This window comes from Labrus bergylta, chromosome 14, assembly GCF_963930695.1.
Source record: "Labrus bergylta chromosome 14, fLabBer1.1, whole genome shotgun sequence".
In the NCBI taxonomy this organism is placed as follows: domain Eukaryota; kingdom Metazoa; phylum Chordata; class Actinopteri; order Labriformes; family Labridae; genus Labrus; species Labrus bergylta.
In genome coordinates, this window is record NC_089208.1 from 25,543,757 (window position 1) to 25,571,650 (window position 27,894).

A 27,894-nucleotide genomic window follows, 5' to 3' on the forward strand; every position below is an offset into this window, starting at 1 on the left:
AACAGGATTTTATCTTGAAAACACTTCACAAGAGCCCTCTTACTTCATGTTCTATTAAATGTTGTATTTTGAAACACACACTGCAGCGTTGTGAATCTTGTTTAACTGCTCTAAAGAGATAAATCTGTCATCTGTTCAACCCAATAATAACTTTCCATTTAAGTTATTACAGGAAACTGCTCGTCAGACCTTAATAGCATATCCAATACTGTAATTTGTGGAGTACCACAGGCTCTACTCTATATGAATAATATATTACAGCAATTTATTGATTTACTGCACAAATCTGTGTACTTTTTTAAACCAAAGAGTCGTCATCTGCTTTGTTATGAAATAATTACTATCTGCATTTTGTATTGTTATGTGCTAGAAAATGTTGTATCCCACTGTTATAATAGAAGTGCTTAACCCAGGAAAGACTCAACTCATTCTTTAGTTTCATAAATTGGAGCCTCTTAATAACAGGATTTAGATATTTAAGGAGAATTCCTATTGATATCTGTTATCTTAGTGAAATTCAGCTGTCAAGGCAAAAAATAATTGTGGAGAGGCTGTCCTCTAGTGGACAAACTGCTGCACACACAGTCTACAGAGTCTTAAATTCAGTTAATTAAGAAGATGCTTTTTTTAGAGTCTAGTACTATAAAATAAAATAAATTGTAAAGAATTATTAATCTGCAAATGTATTGAAGTTTGTCTTCTCTCTCAATTACTTTTCTGTTCTTTTCTTTGCCCCCATACACTAAGACACATTTCTTGTATGCGTTAACCTTCTTAGCCAAAAACCTGAATCTGAAAACTCTTTTTGAAACTAAGGTCAGCTACAAAGGACTGCTGTACCTCTGATTACAGAGTTTTAAAAGGAGTGTGATCTCAGCTGGACTGGACTGTGGGAAAAAAAAGCCACTGTCATTTTTGGCCTCAGATGCCCTCTTACAACTGGCTGAAAACACCATCCTTAGCATGTATGGTGAATCGGTTTGAGTAAAAAAAAAATTGATTTTAATCAAATTGTGACCCCAATGATTGAAATCTAATTGAATTGTGAGATACTGATTGACACCCCTATAGAAGAGCAACAGAAAGAACGTATTAAACAGCTTCTTCATGGATCTTCTTAAAGGGAACCCTAACCCTAATTTATCTGATATTATAATACCATACACATCCAGGCTATGGTCTAACTCTCCTCATACTCAAGATGTTGCTCTACGTTCGTCTGCCCACCAGGAAAATTCCCTGTTTGCTAGATTATCAATCCAGCACTTGATCTCAGTACTGTTTTTATATTCTTCCATCTCAAAGCTTTGAATCTGAGAGGGTAATATTGCTTCTAATAAATCTTAAAATCAACAGAAACTCTGACGTCGAAGCACAGTATTAGGAAATGTTTTTTTTATTTCTTTTGGAGGCAGCATGAAGTTCTTTTTGTAAATTATACTTCCATTTAGATTAAAAAAAAGACCAAGGCTGCAGCGACATGCTGATGTGACCTTGGACAGGACACTGAACCCTGAATTGCTCCTGCTGCTGTGACAGGGACGTGTGAAAACACATGAATGTGATAATAGTTAATACTGGATGGATGTACACTTAACATATCAGCATCTGCCATCAGTGTGTGAATGTGGTGTGAATGTGAAATAACACTTCAATCAATCATTATCTGTATAGCGCCAACAAATGTTATCTTGAGACCTTTACAAAAGAGCATAATATGCAGGAAGGATTTCTCCTTTGTATTAGTGTCGTCCACACTTCCTTGCCGCTGAGGTGGAGGTCAGAGCAGGCCGTGCATGAATGAGGACGGGGGTGGTTGTGGGGACGACACAGTCCGATGGTGGAGGCTGGGTATCTGGGACGTCAGGTGGCAGTAGTGCCAGATCACCTCGCTGAAGGTTGGGGGAGCTCCGTCTACCCCAGAGCATCTGCTGCCTGGTCAAGGCCTCCTGGGCATCTGACACAGAAGGGGGGGGGGGGGGGGGGAATAACTCTTCTTTTTTTTCAAGTTAAATAGCAAACACTTTCACTGCATTATTGTGGTTTGTGCATATCAGTTTAGTATTTATTGGTAAAGTCGTGTACATAGAGAGTTAGGGATCAAGGCTGAAACCATGGAGGGCAGTAGTATCTCAGTCTGTCAGGACTTCAGTTGGAAACTGGAGGGAGGCTGGTTCAAGTCCCAGTAAGGTCCAAGTATGAAGTTAGTCTGGTTGCTGGTTAGGTGCCAGTTCACTTCCTGAGTAATGTCAAACTTCCCTTCTGAGCCTATGTGTGTGAAGCGTGACTCACAATAACAGAGTTGAGGTTCACTCAGGATTAATAAATTATATCAACCCTTATAACCCTTATGTATAATCCTTATCTATAACCCTTCTTGGACTTAATCAATGTAGAATACAACATGTAATGAACCAATGGGCAAAAGTTTTATTAGTCACGTCTAGAGAAGTTAAAAAAAAGTGACCAGAAAATGTTGAAAAGTCCTGACCAAGTGTGTTGAGAAAATGCAGACTCTGCCCTGTAGGTGGTGCTAGTGGACTGTGTTTGCTTCCTGTTAAAAAGATAAAGCTTGTACAGGAAGTGACGTACTCCATGCATGTTTAATGCATGTAGCTGATATGAACTTATATAAAGTAAAGTAAGTAGACCCTATTTTAAAGTAATTGTTAGATGAAAAGAGACGACCAAGCATCACAAACACATCTTTACATCAGAAGCAGCTGTATTTAACCAAAGTGTATGTATAACATGATGGTTATTTCTGTTAGCCATGACAGCAGCATGAATCTTAGGATGACAGTGAGTACATTTTTAATGCATTATTATTCTGATTAGGTTTATATTCACGATTTGGTGATTACATGTCACAATAAAAAAAACAGGACCATGCTCGTCAAATTCAGACTATCATTCTGGAGTCTATAGTGGAAAGTAAAACTATCAATTCTCTTTAAACTAAATATGTTTTTCAACAGGGTTGGCGGACTAATTTGTTAATCCTGGAAGAAAATGAGCGATTTTATAGCAGAAACTATGATGTGATTTGCTGCCTGAAACTGAACTATACAACATAATGGTAACAGCTACTGAGCCTCAGCCCACTCTGACTGTGACATCAGAGAAAAACGGCCCCTGTGACAAGTCTTTGCAACTATCTTAAAAAATAACTTTTTTCTGAAGAAAAAAGGGATGAAGTCCTGCGTTCTGTGCTCTCCACTTTACACTCTGAAATTGAGACATACTACACACACATGCACAAACAGGATCCTATGGACATAATGGAGGGATGTCAGGGTGAGGGGGCTGGTTGGGGCAGGGGGTGTCGGTGCCTTGCTCAAGGGCACCTCGGCAGGGCTCAGGAAGTGAACTGGCACCTCTCCAGCTACTGGACCAATGTCCAGATTTGGTCCCCCAACCGACACTTGAACCAGCGACCCAAATCCCTACAGACTGAGCTAATGCCATAAACTGGCATTTAATAGACATTGTAGTTATTTTTTACTTTTTGCAAACCTACATGTACAGTAAAACAATAATATTTTATTAATGGTTTATCAATTCTCAAAAAACTATCCAGTGGTATCAAGCTCCTTAATTTATTTGCCAAAAAATGTATTTCATAAAATATTCTATTTAAATTCCTCAATATAAAAAGCAAAATGAAGGATGCCACGATGCTATATCAGAATGGGCTGACATCAACCAATCTGCAAATAATGTGACAACAAAAGATTATAATATAATGTGATAATGTGATTTTTTTTTTTTTTTTCAAATCTTGCATAACAAATATATCAACATTGCTATTATGAACCTAAAAAGAAACCCATCCTTTGGATTCGCCCACACAAACGTTTTTGATAATAGTCATTTCCCTGCAACTCTGCAGGCTCAAGAACAAGTTCAAAATGAATTTCAAGACTGTTTTTTACTTAGTTTTCTGAGAACGTATTCCTGTGGCTGCACTGAGTTTAGCAGGTCAACCTCAGGAAGCTATGTCTGACTTTTAATGGCATCCCGTAGTCAGCAGTTAGTGATAAGAAGACAGATTATATGTTCTGGGCTCTGATGTAACCTGGTAGCAGCCCTCCTGAGTGCATGATGAAGAGGAGGGAGGAAAGGACGCACCCTTGTGGCGAGCTGGTGGAAATGGTTAGGGGATCTGACAAGTGTGTTCTGTCAATCAGGAAGTCCATAATCCACAGCAAAACTGATGAGAAAGTTAAAAAACCTCAGCTCTTTCTGTCTGTTAAAAGATGAGGCTGCATATTATTAAAAGCTGATGAAAACTCAGCAAACAAGACCCGAACTAAAGCTTGGGTCCATTCTGAAAGTTTATTCTGGATACAAAGTTTAACATCCTCCACACCTCTCTGTGTGGTAGGACTAGTGATCTTTGAGATATGTACCACTGTGGAACACAGAAGGAATAAAGTTACAGTCCAGTATCTGGAAGATAAGGTGGAGGACCCTGCTAAGCTGCTAAGCTGGTCAGTAAGCTTCAGTGTCGTAGTTTGTCCACAAATTTGATCTGGACCAGGAGCCTCTCTAATGTGTTTAAGATGATCTCTTACATCTTCCTCAGCGAGGACCATACTGCCTACAGCAAAGAAATATTCTTTGGGGTCTTGTTTTTTTTTTAAAGTCATATTTTTTAAAACATAAGGAGAAGTCTTTAAAAGACTTGTAACTGACTTCCTGATTTAACGATGGCGCAGACTTATTTCATCTCCAAACTGCACGTAACATTGTGATAAATCGATTCAAAGATGTCAAGATTCACATCGGTACTCTGAAAAATGAATTGCAATAACATGGTGAGCGTCGGCAGCTGCAGAGCAAGATTTTGAAAATTGAGGACACACCACCGTCTTTTAAGGTGGTGGAAGCCACCACTTTCTATTGTAGGCAAACACGACTTTATAACATTTAGGGGGGAAAAACGCAACTTTGAGAAATGAGGACTTGTTGAGCAGTAGCTTTGCTAAGTTGGCTGCCCGGCTACCGGCACCGTTGCCCGGCTTGAGTAGGCTACGGGACTTCCGTCTGCCAGGATTTTGAACTTGTCAGGCCCGGGGCAGACGGCTCTCCGTGGGTGAAGTGTTAAACTGTAGCAAAGAGATGAGTAGCGAGTTCAACCCGGACACAGGGGATGGCGAAAGCACCAAGTGTCAGGCTGGGAAAGGGGTGCAGAGGGATGAATTGCAGCTGGAGCTCATAGCCCCAGAGCTAGCACTAGCTCCAGGCATTCCGGGGCAACAGCCACACTCGGCTCCCGATGTCAAAATCCAGGTCGGACTCGCTTTAATCTCTGCGTTTCAGTAACATTGAAGTTATCCTGTGTCTTTCAACGATACAACTTCCCTGTCTAAACATAACTTTCTGATCCTAGCTGTCTCTCTTACTCTCTCTAGTAAATAAACAGTTCCACGGCGCCCCTACAGGCCAGGAGCACTTCCGTTTAAGGATTAACTTGCAGCGTTTCTGTGTTTGCAGTTGTTTTCTGGTTGTGTGTGTTTTGACTTAAGTTTCGTTTCTGTACTTGCAGCGCGTTTGATGCTTATGCAGTTGTTTTGCCTATTTACAGCGCGTTTGTGTCTTTGCAGCGCGTTTGTGTCTTTGCATTTGTTGTGGTTGTTTGCATTTGCTTTTGAATGTGCAGCGTATGTCGTTTCATCAGTTGCTGAGCGTTTGACCCCTACCGGCCACCGTACTTAACCTTAAGTATGTCAACATATCAACCTGAAAAGACGCGCCCACTCACTCCTTCATGCCATTTACCCTGTGATTTTGTTAATTGTTCTTATTTTCATTTTATTAGTCTGATATTTTGTCTGCTTGTTTACTCTCTGACTGTTGCTTTAATTTAATTTAATTTATCTTTATTAATCCCGCGAGGGCAAATTAAATTTTACACTCTGTCTAATGAACATGAACACAAAAATAGGCTGAAATACACAGACATATGCAAACAGGATCCTATGGACATGCATTAATGAAGAGGTTTCAGAGTGAGGGGGCTGAACACAGGGAGCACTCCAGAGCAGTTTTGGGGTTTGGTGCCTTGCTCAAGGGCACCTCAGCAGTGCTCAGGAAGTGATCTGGCACCTCTCCAGCTACCAGGCCAATTTCCGTGCTTGGTCCATGCTGGGACTTGAACCGGCAACCCTCCAATTCCCAACCCAAGACCCTACAGACTGAGATACTGCTGCCGCATTGTCCCATTGCCCCAATTGTCTCTCACTTACAGCACTTACTTGTATAGAAAATTGCTATACTAATAAAGTGTTATTATTATTACCATCAGCCACAACATCATATAGTGTATGGCTGCATACTTCTATCGAACGGATTATGTAGTATGTACTGCATACTGCGTTCAACAACGTGGTTATTCTTCAGTATGCCAGGACCTGCTAAGATGGTTTCCGGTCTTGGAAGTAGACAACAGCCCAGCTGACAGCAAACGCTGCAAATTTTGCATCCACTGTCGGTCAGAAAGCTGACAAGTGATTCTCTTTGATTTTTATGATTTTGAGAATTAAAAAAGATCATTGTTGTGATCTTTGTGTGGTTTGGTCTCATTGTGATTATTTCTCCTGTTACGATGGCTGTTGCTCTCCATCATTTAGATCTCTGACCCGGCGCCTTGCATTGTAAGAAACAGTACGGGAGGGACGTGGTCTCATGCGTACTGTCAGATCACATCAGGTTATTTTTGGCATACTGCGAATCTCGCATTGGATCGCATACTGTTATTTTGTCTCAATATGTAGACGCTGCCCCTGGAGGATTTGAACATTATGGCTTTAACATTTTGAAACAAATTACCCCCCTTTTTGCTATTTATAATCGCCATATTACCCAGCGCGCCACTTAGATTTCAGTTATAATCAACCCGTGCAATGCTGTCAATCCACTTTATAGGGTTACAGGTTTACCACATACTAAGTCACCAGACACCAGCTCATCCGACAGAAAAATTCAACAACAGATGGAGTATGTTTGGGTCTGTGAGGGAGAAGTGTCATTTAGTACCGTGTCCCGCATCCAGAAATTAAACTTTTTTTCAACTGAGATGGCTGTGAGTGCAGCGACTGAAAACAGCTATCGCTGATGGCGTTTTCACACTCTGAATGCTAACAGCTGAAAAAGCTGAACTGCATTGGTTTTGATTGCAGGATCTGCCAGCACATAAATCGGCCTTAGTGGACTTATTTTCTGAGTTTTTAAATCGATTTATAACCTCCAAAAATCGTCTCTTTTTTTGGCTTATCAGTCACTCCCTGCTAAGTGCTAAGGCTAGCTCTTTAACTCAGTAGAATGACAAATAGAGCAACAAGAAATCCCTGAAGAGTAGTAATTCAAAAATAGACATTGAATCAATAGATCCATTAATCCAGAACATTTTTGAATCGAAAAGCGATTCTGAATCGAATCGTGAGACACCCAAAGATTCCCAGCCCAATGACTTAGGTTGTTAGCCTGAAAATACTGCATAAGGTGAAACAATCTGAGAAAATGAGTGTCAAATAAAAGTAAAATATAAGCATTATGGTAATTCAAACCCTGATGTTATTTCCACAGAGTGTGCTGTTTAGTTTAATGTAAAATATTGTAAAGGTATCGGATTTGTTAGTTCAAAAAAATGAAGAGAAAGTCTTTCAGTGTCTGAGCTGAACACAGAAATAGAAAGAAACTACCAAAAACAGCTTGAACAACAAACTTGGTGTTTTAGGGGCTGCTCTCCACTTCAGCCTTTGTCTCATAAAACTTTAATCACCTTGATGCTACTATGACTCAATCTAATAAAAATCGGTATTTTTACAGAACAGTATATAAATAAGAAATGTTTCTGATGCTGCAGCACAAATGCAGACTCAAAATTCACACTGAACTCAGACCAAAATGTTGATCATCAAATTGAATTGTATTAATCAGATCTAACGGAGCAGAATTAGACAGTGAACTAGTTAAATTCATGCATCCTCTGTGAGACATATTTGCAGCAGGAGAGACACATGCCATCCCCCTAAAGAGGGAGAGCGATGCGAATCAGTCAGCTGCACCGTGGACCGTATGTGCATGCGTTCTCCTTCCCTCTCATTCAGCTGTTTTTAAAACGACACCTCCCCCCCTCCTTCCCAAATCCTGCTCCCGCTCCGAGTGCAGTCATTTCTAGTGCAGAGAAATGTCCCTGGTGACACTGAGGGATGACGCAGGCTCTCTCTTCCTTTCTCTGTTTCACTAACCCCCCCACCAACATCATCTTTTCCCTCTTTTGACTCACTCTCCCCTTCTTCTGTTTTTTTTTTTTTTTTTGCTCTGGCGCTCCCCCCTTTCTCTATTTCCTCTCCCTCTCTCCTCCTCTTGCTGTCTCTCCCCCCCTCCTTTTCCTTCTCACTCCCTCTCTCTCTCCCCTCTCTGCTCCGGCACTGCAGTGCTGATTGTGATTGCACACACACTCACACATACACACACACACTCACTCACGCACACACACAGGAGCGTAGCTGAGAGGCAAGGACTGCAGCAGCATGCACCAACCGCGGCTGAGCTGTTCGGGGACACGAGGAAGGGGAAGTGAGGGGAGAAAATAGTGTTGCCATCTCACGAGCAGCGTGCATCGTTTTTGCAGCCATGGGAAGGATGCATTTCAAGAGCAGATAGCTTATGTTCTCTGGCCTCCTCTGCACTGCCTCTGCATCCCGTTCACCCTGCTCCTCCCACTCTAACTCTTCCTCCTCCTCCTGTCTACAGCATCATTAGACAGGACTACAGATTGACCGGGACTGGCGAGTGCTGGATGGTCAGGTTTGCCCCAGCTGAAAGATTTCTGCTGAGGCTAAAGCTACATCTTCTCCTCCGATGGCTGGATTGTAACATCGACATTTGGAGCTAAAAACCTGCGAGGAATCTTGGATGTGTGTGAATTCTCTCCCACTGTTGTCATTGGCGTATTTCCTCTATTTGGCTGCTTGTGTTTGCCTTCTCTGAGACTGGCTAGCAGGCACTGCAGCATCAGGACCGCAAGACCAAAGACCCGTGAAGTGGTAGGGCATGAGGACCCAGGGGCGACCCAAAGGAAGGGCTTGAGTGCTTCCATTGCTACCATTGCTGCTGAGGTGCTTATCTTGATTTTTTTCCTCCAGAAAAGGGTGTCTGGTGGGGGCTGGGGTGGGTGGTGACAGCACAGGTACCCAGGCCCCTGCAGAGCAGAGCGGGCGGCTCTTGCGTCGAGGCAGGCAGGACGTCCTGTGGGGGGGGGGGTGAAGGGGGGGGGAAGAAGGGCCGGCTCGAGCGTTGGAGCTCCTGATGGTGGCTATTTTTGTCTCCCCTAGCTGAGTGATTGGGACAGCGGGTGGAAGAGAAGATGCTGATGGCCCGAGACACGGCGCGGGATGAGGCTCAGAAGCTACACAGGAAGTGGCTGAAGCACCAGGCCTTTATGGCAGAACTGGCCCGCAATAAGGAATGGCTGGCCAAGATAGAACAGGTGAGTGGAGGGGTGACCATGGGGCATGATGATGGAGGGGGGGGGGAAGCGGGTCAGGTGAGTCGGGGGGGGGGGGGGGGTACCATGCCAGGGTAGAGCACATGACATGAGAAACAGTGTAGATGGAGGGGTGTGGTGAGGAGGTGAAAGTGTGAGATGTGTCATCACTCAGCTGTGTTTCATCACCTGGCCTGGGGACATCCTGAATTACAGTCTCAAGGTTATGATGCTACACCGGCTGTGTTGTATCAGACTCACAGGTGGCGAGATCCCCGTGGTCGTTTGCTCCGATTTGAGGTTAAACCGTCTGAATTTCACCGCTCAGATATGGAGGTTACAGTGAATCATATAGAGGACACGCTGCAGCAGTGAAGGCCCTTTACTTCATTGTTTATAAAATGGTATCTGCTGGAGCACACACAGCTGATCACTTCATGTCATGAAAACATTCTCTCTCAGGGTTCTCTTTTTCATCTCTGCATTCCCATCATGCTTTGCTTCCCTGACGGAGCAACATCCTGTCCACTCTGTATGTTCTCGGTGCCCTCTGCCTCAGTGGAGCTGAGGTGGGCTCTTCAGATGTAAATTAGCCTTTGAAGACTCCATTTCTGCTAATAGTGCCGGGGCATATGGTCGCTTTAAGTCACAGATACACCGCAGCTGTCCGTGAAATGTGTGTCAGCTCAGTCACATGAAGATGCTGATTATGAGGACATGCAGAGAATATGAGATGTGAGTGTGTTTAACTGTTATTTGAGTGAAGGTTGCATCAACAGTTACCTCTGCTTTTACCTCAGAGATGTGCATTAGGCGAGAAATTGTTGAACAATCTTTGAAAAATGACTGGACTTGGTAACAAACAAATCAATGAATTATTAAAAATCCATTTTGCAAGTGCAAGTGTGTTGCTCTGAATTTCTAATTTAATAAGAAATGTTTTTACTTTTGTGTTACCAGTCTCTAAATCTATCAGCTAATGTCTGTTGACAATCCTTTTTGGGTGACTACATATGAGGTATCCGATGGAGCCATTATCAACAACAAAAGGACATCTGGGCCCAAGTCATAATTTTGAATAGACAGATCATTTATATTCAGAGTGACATCAAGGAAGAGCAATGCTTGAGATAGAGTTTTTATGATTGATACCATTCTAGTAGGAATCAAACAACATGAACACCTGTGCCGATGCCTTAACAAAATAGACTCTGGATGTCGGGTCACTTCTTTGTTTTTAATTCCAAAAATTGCAAGAAAGCTCCTGCATACTGTTTGAACTGTGAAGATGTGTCAACACTTTGGTCACCCACTGTGCTCTCTGTCTTCAACGTCCGTTTTTTAACCAACCTCAAAAAAAGTATCCAAGACTTTGAAAAACTTTATTTGAGATAATGAGAAGAGATGACATTTACATGGATGGATACGTACTTGTGTTTTTAGATTTAAAAAAGTGCTTTTTAGTTACCTGATGATAGAAGACGCTTTAGGCCTATTTTTTCCTTCACACATATCTGGTTTTCTTGCATACGACCAAAGATCCATGAAACTGAAGTTAATAATACTTCTCAAGCTATAAAATGGAAACCAGTCGGCTTCCTCACCTACAGATTGTGCATTCATAACCAGATATCTGTTCATAGATATTAGCTTGTCGTTAATTGTAGAAAGATTTGAAGTTGTACCGAATAAATAAAACAATGTCTTGGTAACATTTTTGTGATATTTGCATATTGCAATTTTAATCTTTAGGTATGAACCGATATTATATCAGTATAGAGAGTAATTGATTCAGAATGAGGGGTGGAGAGAAAGAACTGTAATGTGGTAGAACCAGGAAGTGATCTTTAGCATTGAGCCCTCGAGCATCATGTGAACGTTAGCCAAATGTCAGACAGCAACAGTTTCTGCTGCTGGATTCAAACAATTCAACCATTTCAGATATATTTTTAATAACTTGTTAGAAAATAAGGCAGGTTGCTATGTTCCTTTGATGCATTTCAGAGGCCAAACGCTGCAGCAGGTTAAATCTATTGATGCACAATGATATAATATAACAAAGAGTAAGGGGACCTGCTCTTTTTGTCTTTTCCATCAGGTGCAAAGAGTTCGTCAGCAATGCCATCGTTCATTTAAGTCTCACTTTTCTTATTCCAACTTAAATGTATATGTGTACACGCCGCCCACACAGCAACAGTGTGACTGAAATACATCACAAGCTGAACACATTTTAAAAAGAAGAGAAGCTGAATAATCGCAGATTTGTTGAGATTCCTCAGACTGTGACCTCGATAAACAGCTCAGATAAAATCTTCCTGAGAGGTGATGTTGACATTTTGAGGGTTTTTAATTATTAATGACCTATTACAATACATTGGACTGTATAGATTTTTACACATTATTTTGTGTAGTATATACAGAATGATTAAATATTCATTAGATAGCATTGTAACTAATTATAACTGTGGCCCTGGAAGACAAGCTCTACTACTACAGGATATGACCTCATGAGGAAGCCCTTGTAAGTCATGGTGATTGTCTAGTATTGCATTAAGGTTGTCCAGCTGTAATCCAGACCCTCCTGGTGTCCACAATACACTTCAATGTTATTAAGTTAAAATGTAAATCAAGTAAAAGATGCTTTGTGGATGCCAGTCAATATGAGCATTTAACTGATGGCCTTTTTTGCTTTGATGGGGTTTTTAAAGTTTTCAGGTTTACTCATCAAATGTTCTCTAGCTGAATGAAGCAGGATTTTATGTCTGTTTGAATATTGCCAGTTTAATATGTCACCGAGGATGTTGTTTTTACAATGTCACACAAACTAGTAGAAAGCAAGAAATCAAAAGCAGCAACATAGCGTGAAAAAAACTGTAAAAGATTAAGGGCCTGATTCACTGTGAATGGATTGTACAATTGGGGCAGGTGTGGCTCAGTTGGTAGAGTCGGTCGTCTCTCAAGGTTGGGGGTTTGATCCCCAGCTCCTGCAGCCACATGTCCGATGTGTCCTTGGGCAAGACATTTAACCCTGAATTGCTCCCACTGCTTTGGCGGCAGCATATGCATGTGTATGAATGGGATTAGTTACTTCTGATGGTCACTTTACAAACTGCCATCAGTGTGTGAATGTGTAGGTGTGACCTGCAGTGTAAAAGCGCTTTGAGTAGTCTAAAGACTATAAAAGCGCTTTACAAGTCCATTTACCATTTTACAAAAAAATTTGTATCATTTGCTTCCACTATCTGCCCTGTCACAACATCTAATTCACCAAAAGTTCTCCTGATCCATACAGCTTGTTCTTGTTTTTTGCATCAGACAAAGTGAGTTAGACAGCGTCTTTTCAACTCACGTATCCTGAATCAGGCCTTTAATGTAGTCCAGCACATACACTTTAAACACAATCACACATAGCCAACGATTAACCCATTAACTGAAATAATTACGGTTTGGATTGTCAAATATGCTTCAGCCTTCCTTTGCAAGTCGCCATTATGCACAGATTAATTGAACAATTGGCAATTAATTGATAAGTAAGTTGACAAAAAATGTTTCTGCTTTTAAAAAATGGTATTCATTACCCAGGCCAAAGTCTTATTTTTTTGTGTGGTTCAAATGCAAAAACTATTTGTTTTACATCATTACTAGCCAACATTATTCATGGGGTTTGGACTGTTAGGCTCACAAAAAAGGTTTTCCAAAACTCAGGTTCAATGAAATGTACAACACACATTGAATTCCTTGATAGTTACATAACCATCTATTGTTTTGAACTCAAAATATTTCCATACACTGTTTCTTGACGCTTTGATGTAGTGACTACTACACTCATAGTCATAAGTAACTTCTACACTCAAAAATCAGCTTACAGATCGATTAAAAGGCATCGTATTACCAAAGGTATTACTAATAATCTGTCTTAATGGTGCTAACATTTGAATCTGAACTGGCCATGTGTCATCTATGACAATTTCCTCTCACATACGAATATTAGGTTTTAAATTAAAGTGACAGATCTACTTTGAGACTACATGTTTTGCATTGACATTTCATAAACAATGCACATTTAAAAAAAGACCAAGATTTATAAAAGTTAAAGCTGTAAGGGGCAGCCCAAGTATTACTGTATGTAGTCTCTGTTATTGTGAATGACTTGTTTAAAAAAGGAATCTTGTAAGTCCTGTTGTTGACATCCCGCTGAGATATTATCCCTAACGTCTGTGAAAATAAAATAAAAAACTTGGACAGACGATCACTGAACAGACTCATGGACACAATGAGAACAAAGCAAAATGTCCTTTATGTGAATATGAGGTATTAAATATGGTCTGCTCAGCACACATGATTTTATAATGTCAATATAATGAGTGATGTGACAGGGTGTATACTTAATCCTTTCAACAACAGGAACAATTTTTTATTGACTTAAATTAATAACTATATTCAACAGCATAGTCATTTCATTTGGCAACTACAGTGTACCTGGAAAAAAGATTTGTCTGAACATGTCCTGAGCCCTGTCAGTGAAGAATAACCAGCTTTTATTTAGTAAAAATATCCTGCACTGTTAAGATAAAGCAGGGAAATTATAAAATCATCCTGACTTCTTAACCATTGATGTAAAAGACTAAATATGTTAAATTCAATCATGCAGTTACACTATGGTACCCATGTTTACACGTTTTTTTATCTAATTAAACTCATAACAAGTAGCCTTAACCCCCAGTCCCCAGCACCTCAAACTACTCTGTAGTTAATTGCTACTCTAGTCAATCATTGTGATTCCACGGCGAGTGTCGCGGTTCGTCTCCGGAGCGTGCCACCAGCGCCACTGCGCTCTGCTCCGTTTCAAATACTGCTGCAAGTCTATTTTCTCCGGAGTATGCTGCAGGTTTGCATCAAGCTGGACAGACTATGACAACCCAAACAGGAAGTCAGACAAGGAAACGCACAGAGCATCCGGTCAATTTCAAAATAAAACACAATGTACGGACTTGTGATCGTATTTTTCATCACTTTATCAACATTACATCAAAACAGGACAAGACAAAAGCAAAATGTTGTTTGGACGCTTTCTCTTTAGTCCCACGTGATCTTGTAGTTCTTCTGTGATGTGCGTACAGTTGATCATGGCTGCGCTCCTCTGCGCTCACGTTCCAAAAACAGATCCAGTGGGGCAAGTTGCGCGCCGTCCGACGGAGCAAAACCTTGGTGCTGACGGACAGCGGCGGGCGTGGAGTATGTGGGAATTTGGGGTCACTGAACAATATGTTACTCTGACATATAGCGTTCAGATGATACAAGCAAATGTAGCAGTAATCTTCAAGATGGTTTTGGAAAACCTTGAAGAATGCTAGCTACCATGCTGACTTAACGCCGAAGACCCAAGGCTAACAAAGTTACAAAATAGTTACAAAAATATGAAGAAACTTCCAACAAAATAAAAATCATTGGTGAGGAACATTAACTTTTAAGAACCAACCTGTCTAGGAGCAGCAACAGCTCAATCGTTTCCAACCTCAGTCACGTCTCTTTTTTAGGGTTTTACAACAAGAAGCCACACAAAGTAATGGGTCATTGATTGTTTGCTTTCTTAGAATCTGTTACTAACCCTTGATAACTATTTTTTTATTATAATAATATAAAATATGTACAATGGGAGCATCACAAGATTTATTTTGATGCTTCTTTGTTTTTTGCCACCACTGTTATGTCTACTTCATTGCCATGGTTACTCAACCATCAAAGTCTTCTAACATGTCATCGCTAATTAATTATTTATTAAGCAAAACCTGTGTGCTTTAGCTGCAGAAGCATCATTCGTCAACAGAGCTGTCAATCATGGCCTTAAACCCCTTTTTTCATTAAACAACTGATTGATCCTAAACTTAACGGACAAATGAACATTGAACATTAATCAGCAAGATAAGTATAATGACGATAATAATGTATGTTTTTCAAAAATGTATTTGCTGTGATTTTTATGGGCTGACCCATGACCCATCTGTAAACATGGAAAGGCAGGTTTTATGACCCATATTGCAGCTTGTCACAAAGTTGTATTTGAAATGTTTTGGCTTCACTTTCAGGGACTGTCATGCTGTCTATCTTTATACTTTATACTAACCCTAACACCCCATATCTACCACATGCAGCAAATTTTAAAAAACGTGATTACTTATATTGAAAATACAGAGAGATTTATAACAGTGACAGGCTTGATCATCATTGTGTGGACAGCTTTGGAGATGGCTTGAATGTTAACTACTTTAACTTACATTACACAAGATTTAAAAGAACACAGTTATATTCTGCCTATCAGGTGACCTTTCTCATTTTTGCATGATGCATTCAACTTGAAATGAAACTAAACCAAAATAGGATACTGCTTTACTTCTGAATCATCATCATATTTGTATAAACCTTCATGCTAAATACCGGACAGATCAACTGAAAGGATTGCGGCTGAGGGCAGAAGATGGCTGCTCCATAGAGGTTTTCTCTCTTGTCCTGATTGGTATCATTTTGAAAGTTTTGTTGTACAAAGACCGGCACAGACAGTTACACAGACCATAATGTCTTCACATCTCTGCTAACGTCACATAATCTACCCCCATCATTCTCTCTGTTGTTACCTGAGAGACAGAGAGAAGAGATGACGCCGCGTCCTGCCCTGATCGGAGAACTCGGCGTCCTTTTGGAAGGGTTCCCGTCTCTGCCCCTCACCTCTGTTCTCTCTCAGTACTAACTCAGCACATGAAGCCGCCACTGCTCCAGCCGGCTCTGTACATGGGGGATCTGTGGGAGCTTCTCTGTTACAGTGAGAGGACTCACAGCTGACCTTGTGCCAAGCCTTAGCATGGGCTCGGGGTCAAAGCTTTGTAAACACGCAGATCATGGGACTGAGCTGACATGCAGAGGATGTACATACATATGATAACTATTTCATTTTAAGAGAAACAAAGATTTAGAGTACAGAAAGAGAACAGAGATGTCTATTTCTCAGATGAAGAAAGATGATGTTATTAGTTTGTATTTTATTTCCTCATAGGTGTCTACATATACAGTATATGTACATTTCTTCAAATATTTATATTCATCACATTATTGTTCCAATTATTAATAGGTAACTTATAGGAAACCTTACATGTCTTTTTCAAGTACTTCAAAATGTAGTTAGTTGATTTCTACGTAATGGACTCCAAATAAAATCCAAAAATAAGCATTCCCAAAGCCTTACCTTTCTACAGCCTCTCTGCTGACTTCTACAAATAAATCCAACACATAACACTAAAGTGTGTTTCTAACCATGTCCATTTGGCTAAGCAGTAATATAACTAACGGGTCAAAATTTAGGGGAAACATCAGTTGGAGATTAAACTATTGCGTCATCTTTTTGCAAAAACGTCTCTCGACTCAGCTAATTCCTTCAGATTCAGGTTTTGATCTGGCTGGTAAATTTGCTAGCTCACTTTTCAAAATTACTTGATCAGTTAGGACAGTGAGGGGTTCCTGCTGCATAGTTTTTGTTACAACTTAGCATCATGGTCACTAACAGTGTGTATGGAAAAATATGATCTGAGTGGATATGTTTACTCATCTAGCCTACAAAATGACCTGCTCAAGTGATATTTTGTGTGACAGATGTCTGGGAAACAGTGGGGTCAACGTCTGCATTTGATTCCAGGACTGACTTTGTTACTGTCTTGTCAGCTAATGCTAGCTTTCTTGCTAACAGAGAAACATCTTGGCTAGCTTATGTAGCTGTCTTGAGTGGGTAATGTCATCTTACTCATTCGTACTCCCATGCCTACCTGATTAGTGAATGGTCTAGATGCCCTATCCATGCAGTCTATCTAAATTATTGCTGGCTAGCTAAGGGTAAATTTAGCACAATTATTTCCAGTGTAAATGTTAAAAGTCTAGCTTGTTAAATACTGAACCAGCTAACCTGTTCAAGGATTCTAACAAATTTAATATGATGAATGATTGGGTTTACATGGGGTTTAGCTAGATAATAAGCAATATCAGGACAAATATAGGATTAACATCTTCCTTCCCTTTCTTTGGTTTTATGAGATAAGATAAGGTTGTTCTGTAGATCAATTGTTATAAGCTAACGTAATGTCCCTAGTGACCTTGAACAAGTATTTCCAGAAGTCTGGAAAATGTTGATTGATAATTTGTGAATTCTTGAAGATGGGAACTGTTAAAAAAGAATTGCCCATTGGGAGCTGAAGAGTGTGCAGACCTTTTTCCTTTTCTTAATTGGTTAGCTAACCATTAGCCAATATCTTATCGTGCTGCACAGCTAAATTACAGGTAGCCGGCTTACCTGAGCTTGCTTGTGAACAGTTTGCAAACTATTTCTTAGTTGTCCAACTAGCCAAATTCTTCCATTTATTTTAAACCCTAATGTGTAACAATCTGGACTTTAACCACAAACAAATGAACCCATTCACTTATAATCAACAATTTTCTGTAAACTCCTCATAGAATCTTAAATTAACGAAAATGCATTTATGCCTTTTAATCTATGATTTACTCGTTAGTAAATTACATGGTTTTGGCATGCCACAGAAGAAAGAAAACAGGTGTAAATGGCAAGAAGTTTGTGGTGCATTTTGTTAAAGTGTTACAGTTAAAAAAAGGGACTATTGAATAGCTGAAATGACTCAACTGAATATCTGCGTTTTAAGATGATTGATGCTAACAAGAGTGTTATTAAGTACTGCCACATTCATATTAACGGAGAAAGTGTGATGGGAATCTTTAACACATTTTTTAATAGTTTTTGAAAAACAATGTGGCTTAAAATAAGTCCTGCATTCAAACTCAAATTCATTTTCTCATTTTTTGCCCTAATTAATAAGACTTGTTTTGTTTTAATGATATGGTGAAACAGAAGACGGCTTTAACTTTTGGACAATAAAGTTCCTAAATAAAAGAAACTATGGCACAAAAAAGTCAGCTGATTTAGGAATAATTTCAATTTATAAATTCAGTCTTGGGTTGTTTACTGAATCCAGCAACCACATCATTTTTAAATACAGTAGAAAATCGGCAAATGTTGAAGTAGAATGTCCTAATAAATATGTGTAACTAACATGTAATCAGCATTATCTGACTGCATTCTAATTTCATATATTTAATCAGCCTGACTTTTTTTGTAATGAATGCTCACTATCTCCCACTATCTTTTGACTCACCCTACACTTTACTATACATGCGTCAGCGCCACTAAAAGCAAACTGCTGCAGCACATCAGCTCAATGACTGGACCTCATATGTTATCTGTGCCGAAACAACAAGTGCCACCGATAACGGGATAAACCTGCTCAAAATCAAGCTCATGTAACAGAGCCCCTGCCTCAATTTTCACGCCGACATTATGTGTGACAGCAGCAGTGTACTATGTTTAGTCATTTGACATACAGACGCTGCTTGCAAGACGGTCAGTTCACTCCATGTTCTGATGAAGTGCACAGATATGACATCAGACGTGGAATCATGGAAAACAGGAAACTGGCATTTTTTTATTTTTGCATCAAATGACGAAAAGTAGCAGCATGACGTGTTCCTTGTCATCTGCTTGACTTTGCATGTCCTGCGATGTGACCACATGGCCACATTTCTAATACCATCGTTAAACAATATTATCTGCAGGCCAAATTCAGAGATACCAGCTTGATCATTCAAGATGCAGACTGTTTGCAGTCTCAGTCTCAGCAATGTCCAGAACACCCGGCTGAAGTGTTAGTGAGAAGTCCCAGTGATGTTTTACTGCATAACAGTACGCATGAAATACCTCTCGTCCAATCAGATTTGGTGATGGAAGCTTACTGTTGCAAAATGTAGATAAATACATTTCCTTCCTGCTATTAAAGGACCCAGAAGTTTGATTTTTAATATAACATGTGGTTGCTTTATTAAAACAGGATTTAATTGCTGACATATATCTCTCTTGATGACAATAGAACATGTCAACATACTGTAAGTGTTACATGCACCCCATGCATCACATTTTAATAAAAAAAAAGTAAAGACATTAACGACATTGTCTTAAACAATGATGAGATTCCCCTATTCCCTTACTTTTTGTTTGCAGCTCATGAAAATGTAATGACAAAATGGATTTCAATAGCTTTCCAAAGATTTTCTTACAATGCATTACTATGTAACAAACCAAGTTTCCAAAGTACAGCCTGCAACGGTCCAGACTCCAGCTCTTCAGCTGTATGCATGCACCAAGCATGCTGGAATAAAAAGCAGGATTAAAAAGTGAGATTATTGATGATAATACGGTCGTTTATAATCTTTCCATGCCAAAAACTAGATTTTTTTTTCTTCTTCACTCTTTTTTAATCTACCAATCTGCAGGGCGTCAGGGAGTCTAGCTGTCAGAATCAACTCAGTTCACAACAGGAATTTCTGCATTTTATCCAGTATCCACTTTTTAAACAGCAACTTCTCCCCCTTATTTATTCATGTGATAATCATCCATTTTACCAAATTAATTTCCGTTGATAAAACACCATAGTGGGGAGTTGGATGGATAACACCAATAAGTGACCACCAGGGCAAGAGCCTGAACAATGATAGACCTCGATCACCTGTTATAATATTAGAAATAACTGCCTGTTTTTGTTTTTGAATTCAGCAGCATCATTGTGATTCTAACAAGGAATTATTGTTTCTGTAACAAAATGAATATAAATGAAATGTTGGTGGATTGAAGACTTTAGACACTTGGAGTGCATTGTTAGGCTTCTATGCTCGGCTCTTCTTAACCACCGAGTGAAGCTTTTGTTAAATAAGCGGTACAAGTAGCACAGGTTTGAAATCAATGACTTCAGTCATCAAATAAAAAATAATTTAAAGTAATTCTGAAGTATTTGTAGCCTATGAAGCAGCTGTAAGAAAGGGGAGAGAGTGTTAGTGATGTCCCATCCACTTAGGTTCATTGGTTTTGATTTGGGCTGAAGGGTCCTCATGGTATCTCCATGACAGTTGGTAATTGTAGCATTTTGACTCTTTGATTGGCTAGATATGAATGTGGACGTGAACTCAGTGTCAAAATATATCCTGGTTCTCCACTGGGTTAAATGTGTTTGCATTAGTCGCATAGTGTTACTTGTATGCAGGCAGTAGGTGTGAGTACATTGTTGTTTGTGCCGGTTGTATTAAACCAGCCCTTTGGTCCCACCCACTATTTCTTTGCTGCATCAGCATTAACTGAAAACCTGCAGAATTTGGCAACTCAACCCTGGCATGATAGCATGATTCATATGTGGAAGCCATTAAAACATCCCACCATGTCAGCCATGACCGCCTCGAAACATTCACTTCGCAGATGCCCTTCGGATCCCACTGTGCCCGGGCTGAAGCATCACACCCGCAGCCTCCTTCCTGTTCCACAAACCTTTGATTCTTCCTCCTTTTTGCCTCCCTTCTTCCTTTCTCCTCTCCTCTCTCCACCCCCTCTCTGATTTCTTCTCCCTCTGCTTCACTCTGTGTGTCAGTAAAGCCAAAAGAGAGAGAGAGAGAGAGACCTGCTTTCTGCTGGCTCTGCATTATGAGAGGGAGAGCGAGGCTGAGAGAAGATAGGAGAGCGAGAGAGAGAGAGGGAGGGCTGTGAGAGAGTGAGTGGTAGCAGCAGTTAAGCAGAAAGTCTGTGCCAAGAGGAGGAATGCAGCACTGCATTATGAAAGCCATAGGATATAGGTCCAGCTCTGTGTGAACGATAAAGCAGTGTTTCGAGGATGAAATCCATCATATGCACAGGTATTATTACAAGCCAAGCTATGTAAGTAATGAACGCATCACCCACTTTAATTTGTTATGGAAGAATGTGGTGCATCAGTGCTTGTTTTCTAAAAAAAACATTTACAGCCAATTTAATTCATTACTGTCTACGCCATAAATGAAGTTCCCTGCAATGGATGCAGAAACATCCAAAATCTTGTGATTGAAGGAAAACACCTCTTTTTTTTCCAAAGGAGGAGAATGTAATTCATGGACACAAAGAAAAACGCCACAAGCTTTGATCACTCCGCATCTCCTCGTCCGCAACGCATCCTGAACAATGCTAAAGATTCAAGGGAGGAAGAGGAGCACACATGAAGGACAGAAGCACGGTTTTATTAGACCTGCCATGCATGATTTTTAGGTCAGCCGCAGGCCAAAACTTTGCTCCACACACCTGCCTCTCTGTAAGCAGGAGGCTCCAGCCCTGGCATGGTGCTGTGTTTTCCTGAGCTATTTTGGGGACAAAACCGAATTAAGCCACTCACTCCCAGCACTACAGCGTGTTATTCTTACTGTGGCTTTCTGGAATAATGCAGTTCATGTAATGTAACGAGATCTACAGATGTATGGTTTAGTATAGCATGATGCATTTAGGTACATTCTGTATAAGGAGATTTGTATGATACAGCTCCATACATTCTTTAATGTTCATTACCCCTTAGTAAAGACGATTGATACAAGTCGACCAGATATGCAATATTTTTTCCCTCTACACTGATTTTGAATACTTGGTAAACTTTTGCCAATTGTCTTTACTAATGGGAAATGGCTTTCAAAGAAATGATGGAGCTTTAATGTACAGATCTCTTTTGAGGCATTGAAACACAAAATCAATGACGTGGAAAAGATATTGGTTTGAAACGGAATACAATTGGACTTGGAGATGGATTTTCTTTATCCTTGCATCTAAAATGGTGGATGGTTTTGAACAACAGTTAGCATTTCTTGTACCAAGTGAAGCAACAATCCTCTCAGTCCACAAGATCCCTCCCTTGGAGCAAACAGTGACATTAAAGAAGCAAAAAGTCACTCAGCCAAGAAATGACAAACAGAAACGTCATTTTTTAAAGGAGAATTCCTTCAGCCTGGGCTCTGTTTTTGAGGATTTGATGTCCAAACTGCTAACAGTAACAAACGTATTGGAGTTGTCCTTTAAGATCCCTGTATCTCTCTGCCATGAAACAGAGTGTAATGGTTGCACTATCATCCTTCAAGGAAAACTCTCCTTAATTAAAGTTTCTTCAATCAATATGTGTTTCTGTTATTTAAGGGCTGAGAGTCTGACATCAAGAGTAAAGCCCTGAGTAGACTTGCTTTTGACCTGTCATACACAAATGCATGACATCAGCCTTTTGTATCAGGTAGTTTGGAGCGTTGGTTGTGAACGTCCTCAGAAATTAATACTACGTGTCCACTATTTGCAATGTTCATATAACCACTAGGAGCAGTGTAGAGTTAAGGTGATGGAACGGAAACGACAACATCGGAGACACCAGAGAGTTGCTGCAACGATGGCAGAAAGTTTTGAAGAAAACGTAATAGATAAACGTAAAAAGTCTACAACTACCTGCACAATGATGTGTCATTGCCATTGCATAGCAACAAAAATGCGTGCCAAAATAGCTGGCGACAGATCATCTATTCTTCTGTGTTTTACACAGTCTGATTTATGTGGTGCTCCCTCTAGAGGAATCCTCTAGTAACACACGTTGTAGATAGGAAAGTATGTCAACATTTACATTCTCTACTCATCCGTTGTCTACATGTGGTTAAAAAAAATACTAATCTGAGAGCAAGAAACTTTTATACATTAACATTTAACATTAAATTACTCGCTGTAAATCCACTTTGTCTCCATTGGAAAAGATGAATTACATTTAAGTCTTCCACTGCCTTGATCTGTTTGATTTTTTTATCCGTTTTATTGTGTTAAAAAAAATACTAATCGGAGCCTTTAAAGAGCAAAATCAACTTCCTTTAGTGGAAATACTTTTATTGGGTTCTTTTATCCTGAGATATTTTTTTGCAGCCAACGCTAAGCAATCAGATGGAGCAATTCAAAATCATGTTGTTCTTTGGAGTTATTGGAATGGTAAAAACATAGTTCAAACAGGTTGATGGCCTGGTTCAATGAGGTTAGGCTTCCTATCCTGCATACTGTTGTTAGCAGCGTTAATCCCACAAGACTTTTAAGTTTGACCTTTTACCTCTCATGAGACTAGCGTGAGCATAGGGGGCTTGCCATTTAGCGTAAGTTAGCTCACAAGAAGAAAACAACAATCTCCACAGCAGTTTACAGTTCTCCACCTCAGAAATCAAGTCATGGGGAAGCCTCTCCATCTTTACACTCTGCAGAAAAGTGATTCAATACAATGACAGAATGAAGAATCAAACCTGTGCTAAAATGCTAACATCATAGCATCAGCCCAAGCAACTGAATATCAAACACTTTGTCAGGTCACATCCTCTCTCCCCTAAATTAAGGCATCTATAGCCCGATGGTCTTTAACCTGACGGTGTAGTTGGAAGTGATGGCTTTCATGAAATGCTTAATATATTTGAGTCTAGTTACAAGAAGATAAGTACAGTTTTTTCTTAAGAGCATACCAGAAATGTTTATCAAGTTAAACAACAACTGTCTGATGCAGAGCAAGTTCATGTACCATTCATATGTGACAGTAAGAGAAATCATGAAAGGAGATAAACAATGTCTTGAAGTGTTTTCATCTTTTCATTCCTTAAAGTTAAATTGGCTTTGATTTTGGCATCTTGGAGGAATTAAGTACTTTTTTGTGCAGGACCTGAAGGTTCATGAAGTGAGATGTACAGAAGAGCTTAGATTTCTGTGCTGGAAACAAAATGTTCATCTTGCCCCAACTACCTGTCAAAGTGAGACACCTGGGCATGGGTGTGTTATAAAGACTGCACATAATATACATAATGACAGAATATTTTATCTGTACAGTAGGCCTGTTCTCTTGATTTTTGGAAAAGAAATAAACACAAGGACATGTAATTTTTAATATATATATATTTTATTTAAGTTCCATTAGGTGAAAAGTTTCTTTTGATTCAATTATCAATTTATATCGGTTTGAATTATCCTCAATCAAATCACACTGAATTGGTCTTTATTTTAATGAATCGTCCCTGAATCAGATCATAGCTCTAGAGAATCAAATTGATAGAACCTTTTTGTTAAAGGATAGATTCACACACAAGTCATTCCCCACAACACACGTTTAGCATGACCTGCTTCCACTTTAAATATGATGGGTTTAACAAATGTGAAGACCAATTTGATGACTTTGATCAAATTAAGATATGTTGTACCTGTTTTTCAGTAGCTCAACAATCACTCTGTAACATTTGATCACTTTGTCTCTCCAGGAGGGTCAGGAGTTGATCCAGGAGAAGCCGGAGCTGCGTCCGGTGGTTCAGCAGAAGCTGGAGGAGATCAGAGAGTGCTGGTCTGACCTGGAGACCACGACCAAGGCCAAGGCCCGCCAGCTCTTTGAGAACAACAAGCCTGAGCCATCGGTGAAGAGCTACTCAGACCTAGACAACCAGCTGTCGCACCTGGAGCAGCAGCCGCCGCAGCTGGAGCAGGCTCACCATCTGCCCACCTTCAATGAGCAGCTCCAGAAGTTCCAGGTAAGTTTCAAGGTTATCCAGGTTTCCTTCTGATCACGACAGATATAAGTGGAGTTAATCATTGGCATTATAACTGTTGCTCCTTCTCTTATGTTACACCCCTGCCTTGCACAGGGCAGAATGTTATTTTTTGTCTTTTTGTTGTTGTCTGTATTGCAACATAGTCCCAGTAAACAGTATCATTAGACCCTTAACAAACATCCAAATATCAGCTCTGAATCAGGTGTGGTGTTAATTCATATTTCTCATCATCTTCCTTTACTATTATTCATTGATGTTGCAATAAAGCATAAAGTCTCACGTCATGAAACAAAAGTGAAAGTCCTTAACAAGAGAACCTTGCAGCAACTGTGTGAACACTTGAAAGCCAAAACATGGGTCTCGGTCTATGACTGAACTATCCCTGATACTGCATACAATACTTTGATTGATGAGATAACGGAATCCATTCAGCACACCATCCCTGAGAGGACTGTTACACACAGAAAAACTGATCAGAATATTTAAATGCTGAAATCTCTAAACCATAAAAGTAAACTATATACATGAAAAACCTAAACAATAAAAATAAGGAAGAATACACCTAATGTTAAAATTAAGCTCACACATCATAAGAAAGAGCAAACAAAAATGTTTTTTTGTTTGTTTTATTAAGTAATCAGCAGCATTATTGTTTAAGATGCATGGGTCTATCTTGGGGCCACTCCTTTTTTTTTTTATTATAAATGCATTTCTGAACTCCTTCAAAAAGTGTTGTTTGTGGATGATACAAACTTGTTTCTGTCTCACCAGGTCCCATTTGAACTTTAAATAATAGTTTACAGTGAGCTTGTGAAAGTGGACACCTGGTTTAAATGATACAAACTTTCTCTAAATATAAGTAAGACCAATGATATCGTTTTTCACTCTTTTAAGAAGCAAAATAAGCATGTTTCTCTTAAAATAAAGAGACAGGATATCAACAGAGAAAAGTCCACAAAATTATTGGGGGTCCATAATGATGAACGTTCAAACTTCAAGTGCCATATTAATTATTTAACGAAAGAATAATCTAAGTATGTTGGCTTGTTCTTCAAACTTAGACTTTTCCTCCCACTCTCAGCACTCATAACTTTATTCAGATTCTTATTTGAACCTCATGTTAATTACTGAAATATTATACGGTGCAATACTTTTCCTAGCTCCTTCAAAAAATCAAAAAATTCTGAAAGAAACAAGTGCCCTTTTGTTCTCCCACTGGCCCTCTTTTCTGCAGATATGGTCTTCTTAGACTCACTGAGTGCAAAAATGATCAAAATACATGTACAGTGTATCAGGTTATACCTTCCAATCTGCCGTCCTCCCAAAAATATCTCATTACAAGAAAAAAAGAAGGCTTAAATGTAGCAGTCTGAGTGTTGTATGCACAGGTCCATAGATATGGAACGAGCTAGATGACAGCATAAAAACACAACACCCATTTGGGTATTCTGCCCTTCGCCTGCCCTTCTTCTTTCTTCTTTTTTTATTTCTGACCTGAACTCTTGTATTTAAATTTCCTAATATGTATATCGATAGCTGTTGTGTGATTGCTTGTTGGGGTTGCTATGTGTGGTCGGGCGTGGACTGACCCTCTTGCCCGAAGGCAAATAGTCTACCATTTTCTTTTGGAGTCCTGAGGTGCTTTATGGGGCTACTATTGAGACAAAAACTCATTACCATTGATTTAATGTTGGGCTGATGTAATGTTTAGGGACTATTGTTTTGTTTGTGGTTTCATTTGTTGTATTTTGTGGGTTGTGTTCTACCTGTTATTTGTTCTTTGTCTGGGCCCCCCTTCTGAAAGCTTTTAGAAACTTCTCCACTGCGTCCTTTTCATGCGTCCTTTGTTTTATTGCGGTTTTACCTGTAGGAATAATATGTGTTTTCACGTATGAAATAAATCAAAAACTCAAATGAAGTATACATTCATTCTTTTACACTTGGCTTTATTCATAGTGGAGGAACGAATGGAATATTTTAAAGGTTACAAAAGCACTGTATGAAATACTCCTCCACAAGTCAAGTCATGCATTCATGTACTTCAGTAAAAAATACACATTATACAAGTTTAAGGAGCAACGTGGGATATAATCATATAATCGCTATATACCATTATATATACTGTCATATCAAATTGTTATAATTATTCAATTAAAAGTAAAACTGTAAGAATCAGTTAATCGATCTTAAGGGGGAGCTTTTTTAAACAAAGTTATAAATTGAACAGTACAGAAAGACCAGCTGTGAAATAAATGCAGAAAGGTAAAGAATAAAAAGTGCAGTATAAACAGTCTCTGATGTGGAGAAGAAGAACTATGATATAACATCAGACTACATTAAAATACTCAAAGTAAAATACAAGTACATCAACTTAGGCTTCGTCTTAGATCATTTTAATGTCCTCCAGCAGGCTCTTAGTGGTGTACAGCACATTTACACACATTGAAATCAGGGTGGCTGTGATTCAGTGGTAGAGGGGATGTCTCTCAATTTAACGATTGGAGTTTCAATCTCAGCTCCTAAAGTCAACATGTTGAAATGACCCTGAACAAGACACTGAACCTGAAATTGCTCCCGATGGTGTAGCCATAGGTGTGTGTAAGTGTACGAATGTGATTATTTAATACTGATGGGCTGTTTATATAGTATCCTTTCCCATCAGTGTGTGAATGTGACATGTAGTTTAAAAATTGCTGTGAGTGGTCATATGAATAGGAAAGCACTTTATCCATTTTCAGTAAGTCCATTTATCATCTAGCATATAATTAAGACAAGAACAACAATAATCTTAAAATTATTACGGACATAATTTTTTTTTTATTAATAACATCATCAGACATTTCAGGTACATGTCAATAACTGAATACCAACAATTCAGATTCTTTATATTAATGAAAATGAATTAAAAAAGTAAACAC

The 27,894-nt window shown here is 39.5% G+C and overlaps 1 protein-coding gene across 2 annotated transcripts in view; it reads left to right on the forward strand.

Annotated features, from left to right (window-relative positions):
* Positions 1-8,459: 8,459 nt before the first annotated feature.
* Positions 8,460-27,894, forward strand: part of sptbn4a (spectrin, beta, non-erythrocytic 4a) — a 40,687-nt gene continuing 21,252 nt past the window's right edge. The window contains exons 1-3 of one of the 2 annotated variants that reach the window (XM_020631223.3): positions 8,460-9,128; positions 9,345-9,499; positions 24,692-24,955. In XM_020631223.3, the coding sequence (XP_020486879.1) occupies positions 9,377-9,499; positions 24,692-24,955 (387 nt within the window). In that variant the 5' untranslated portion in view covers positions 8,460-9,128; positions 9,345-9,376. Of the gene's footprint in view, positions 9,129-9,272; positions 9,500-24,691; positions 24,956-27,894 lie in introns of those variants that run through there. The other variant, XM_020631222.2, reaches the window with a different exon arrangement.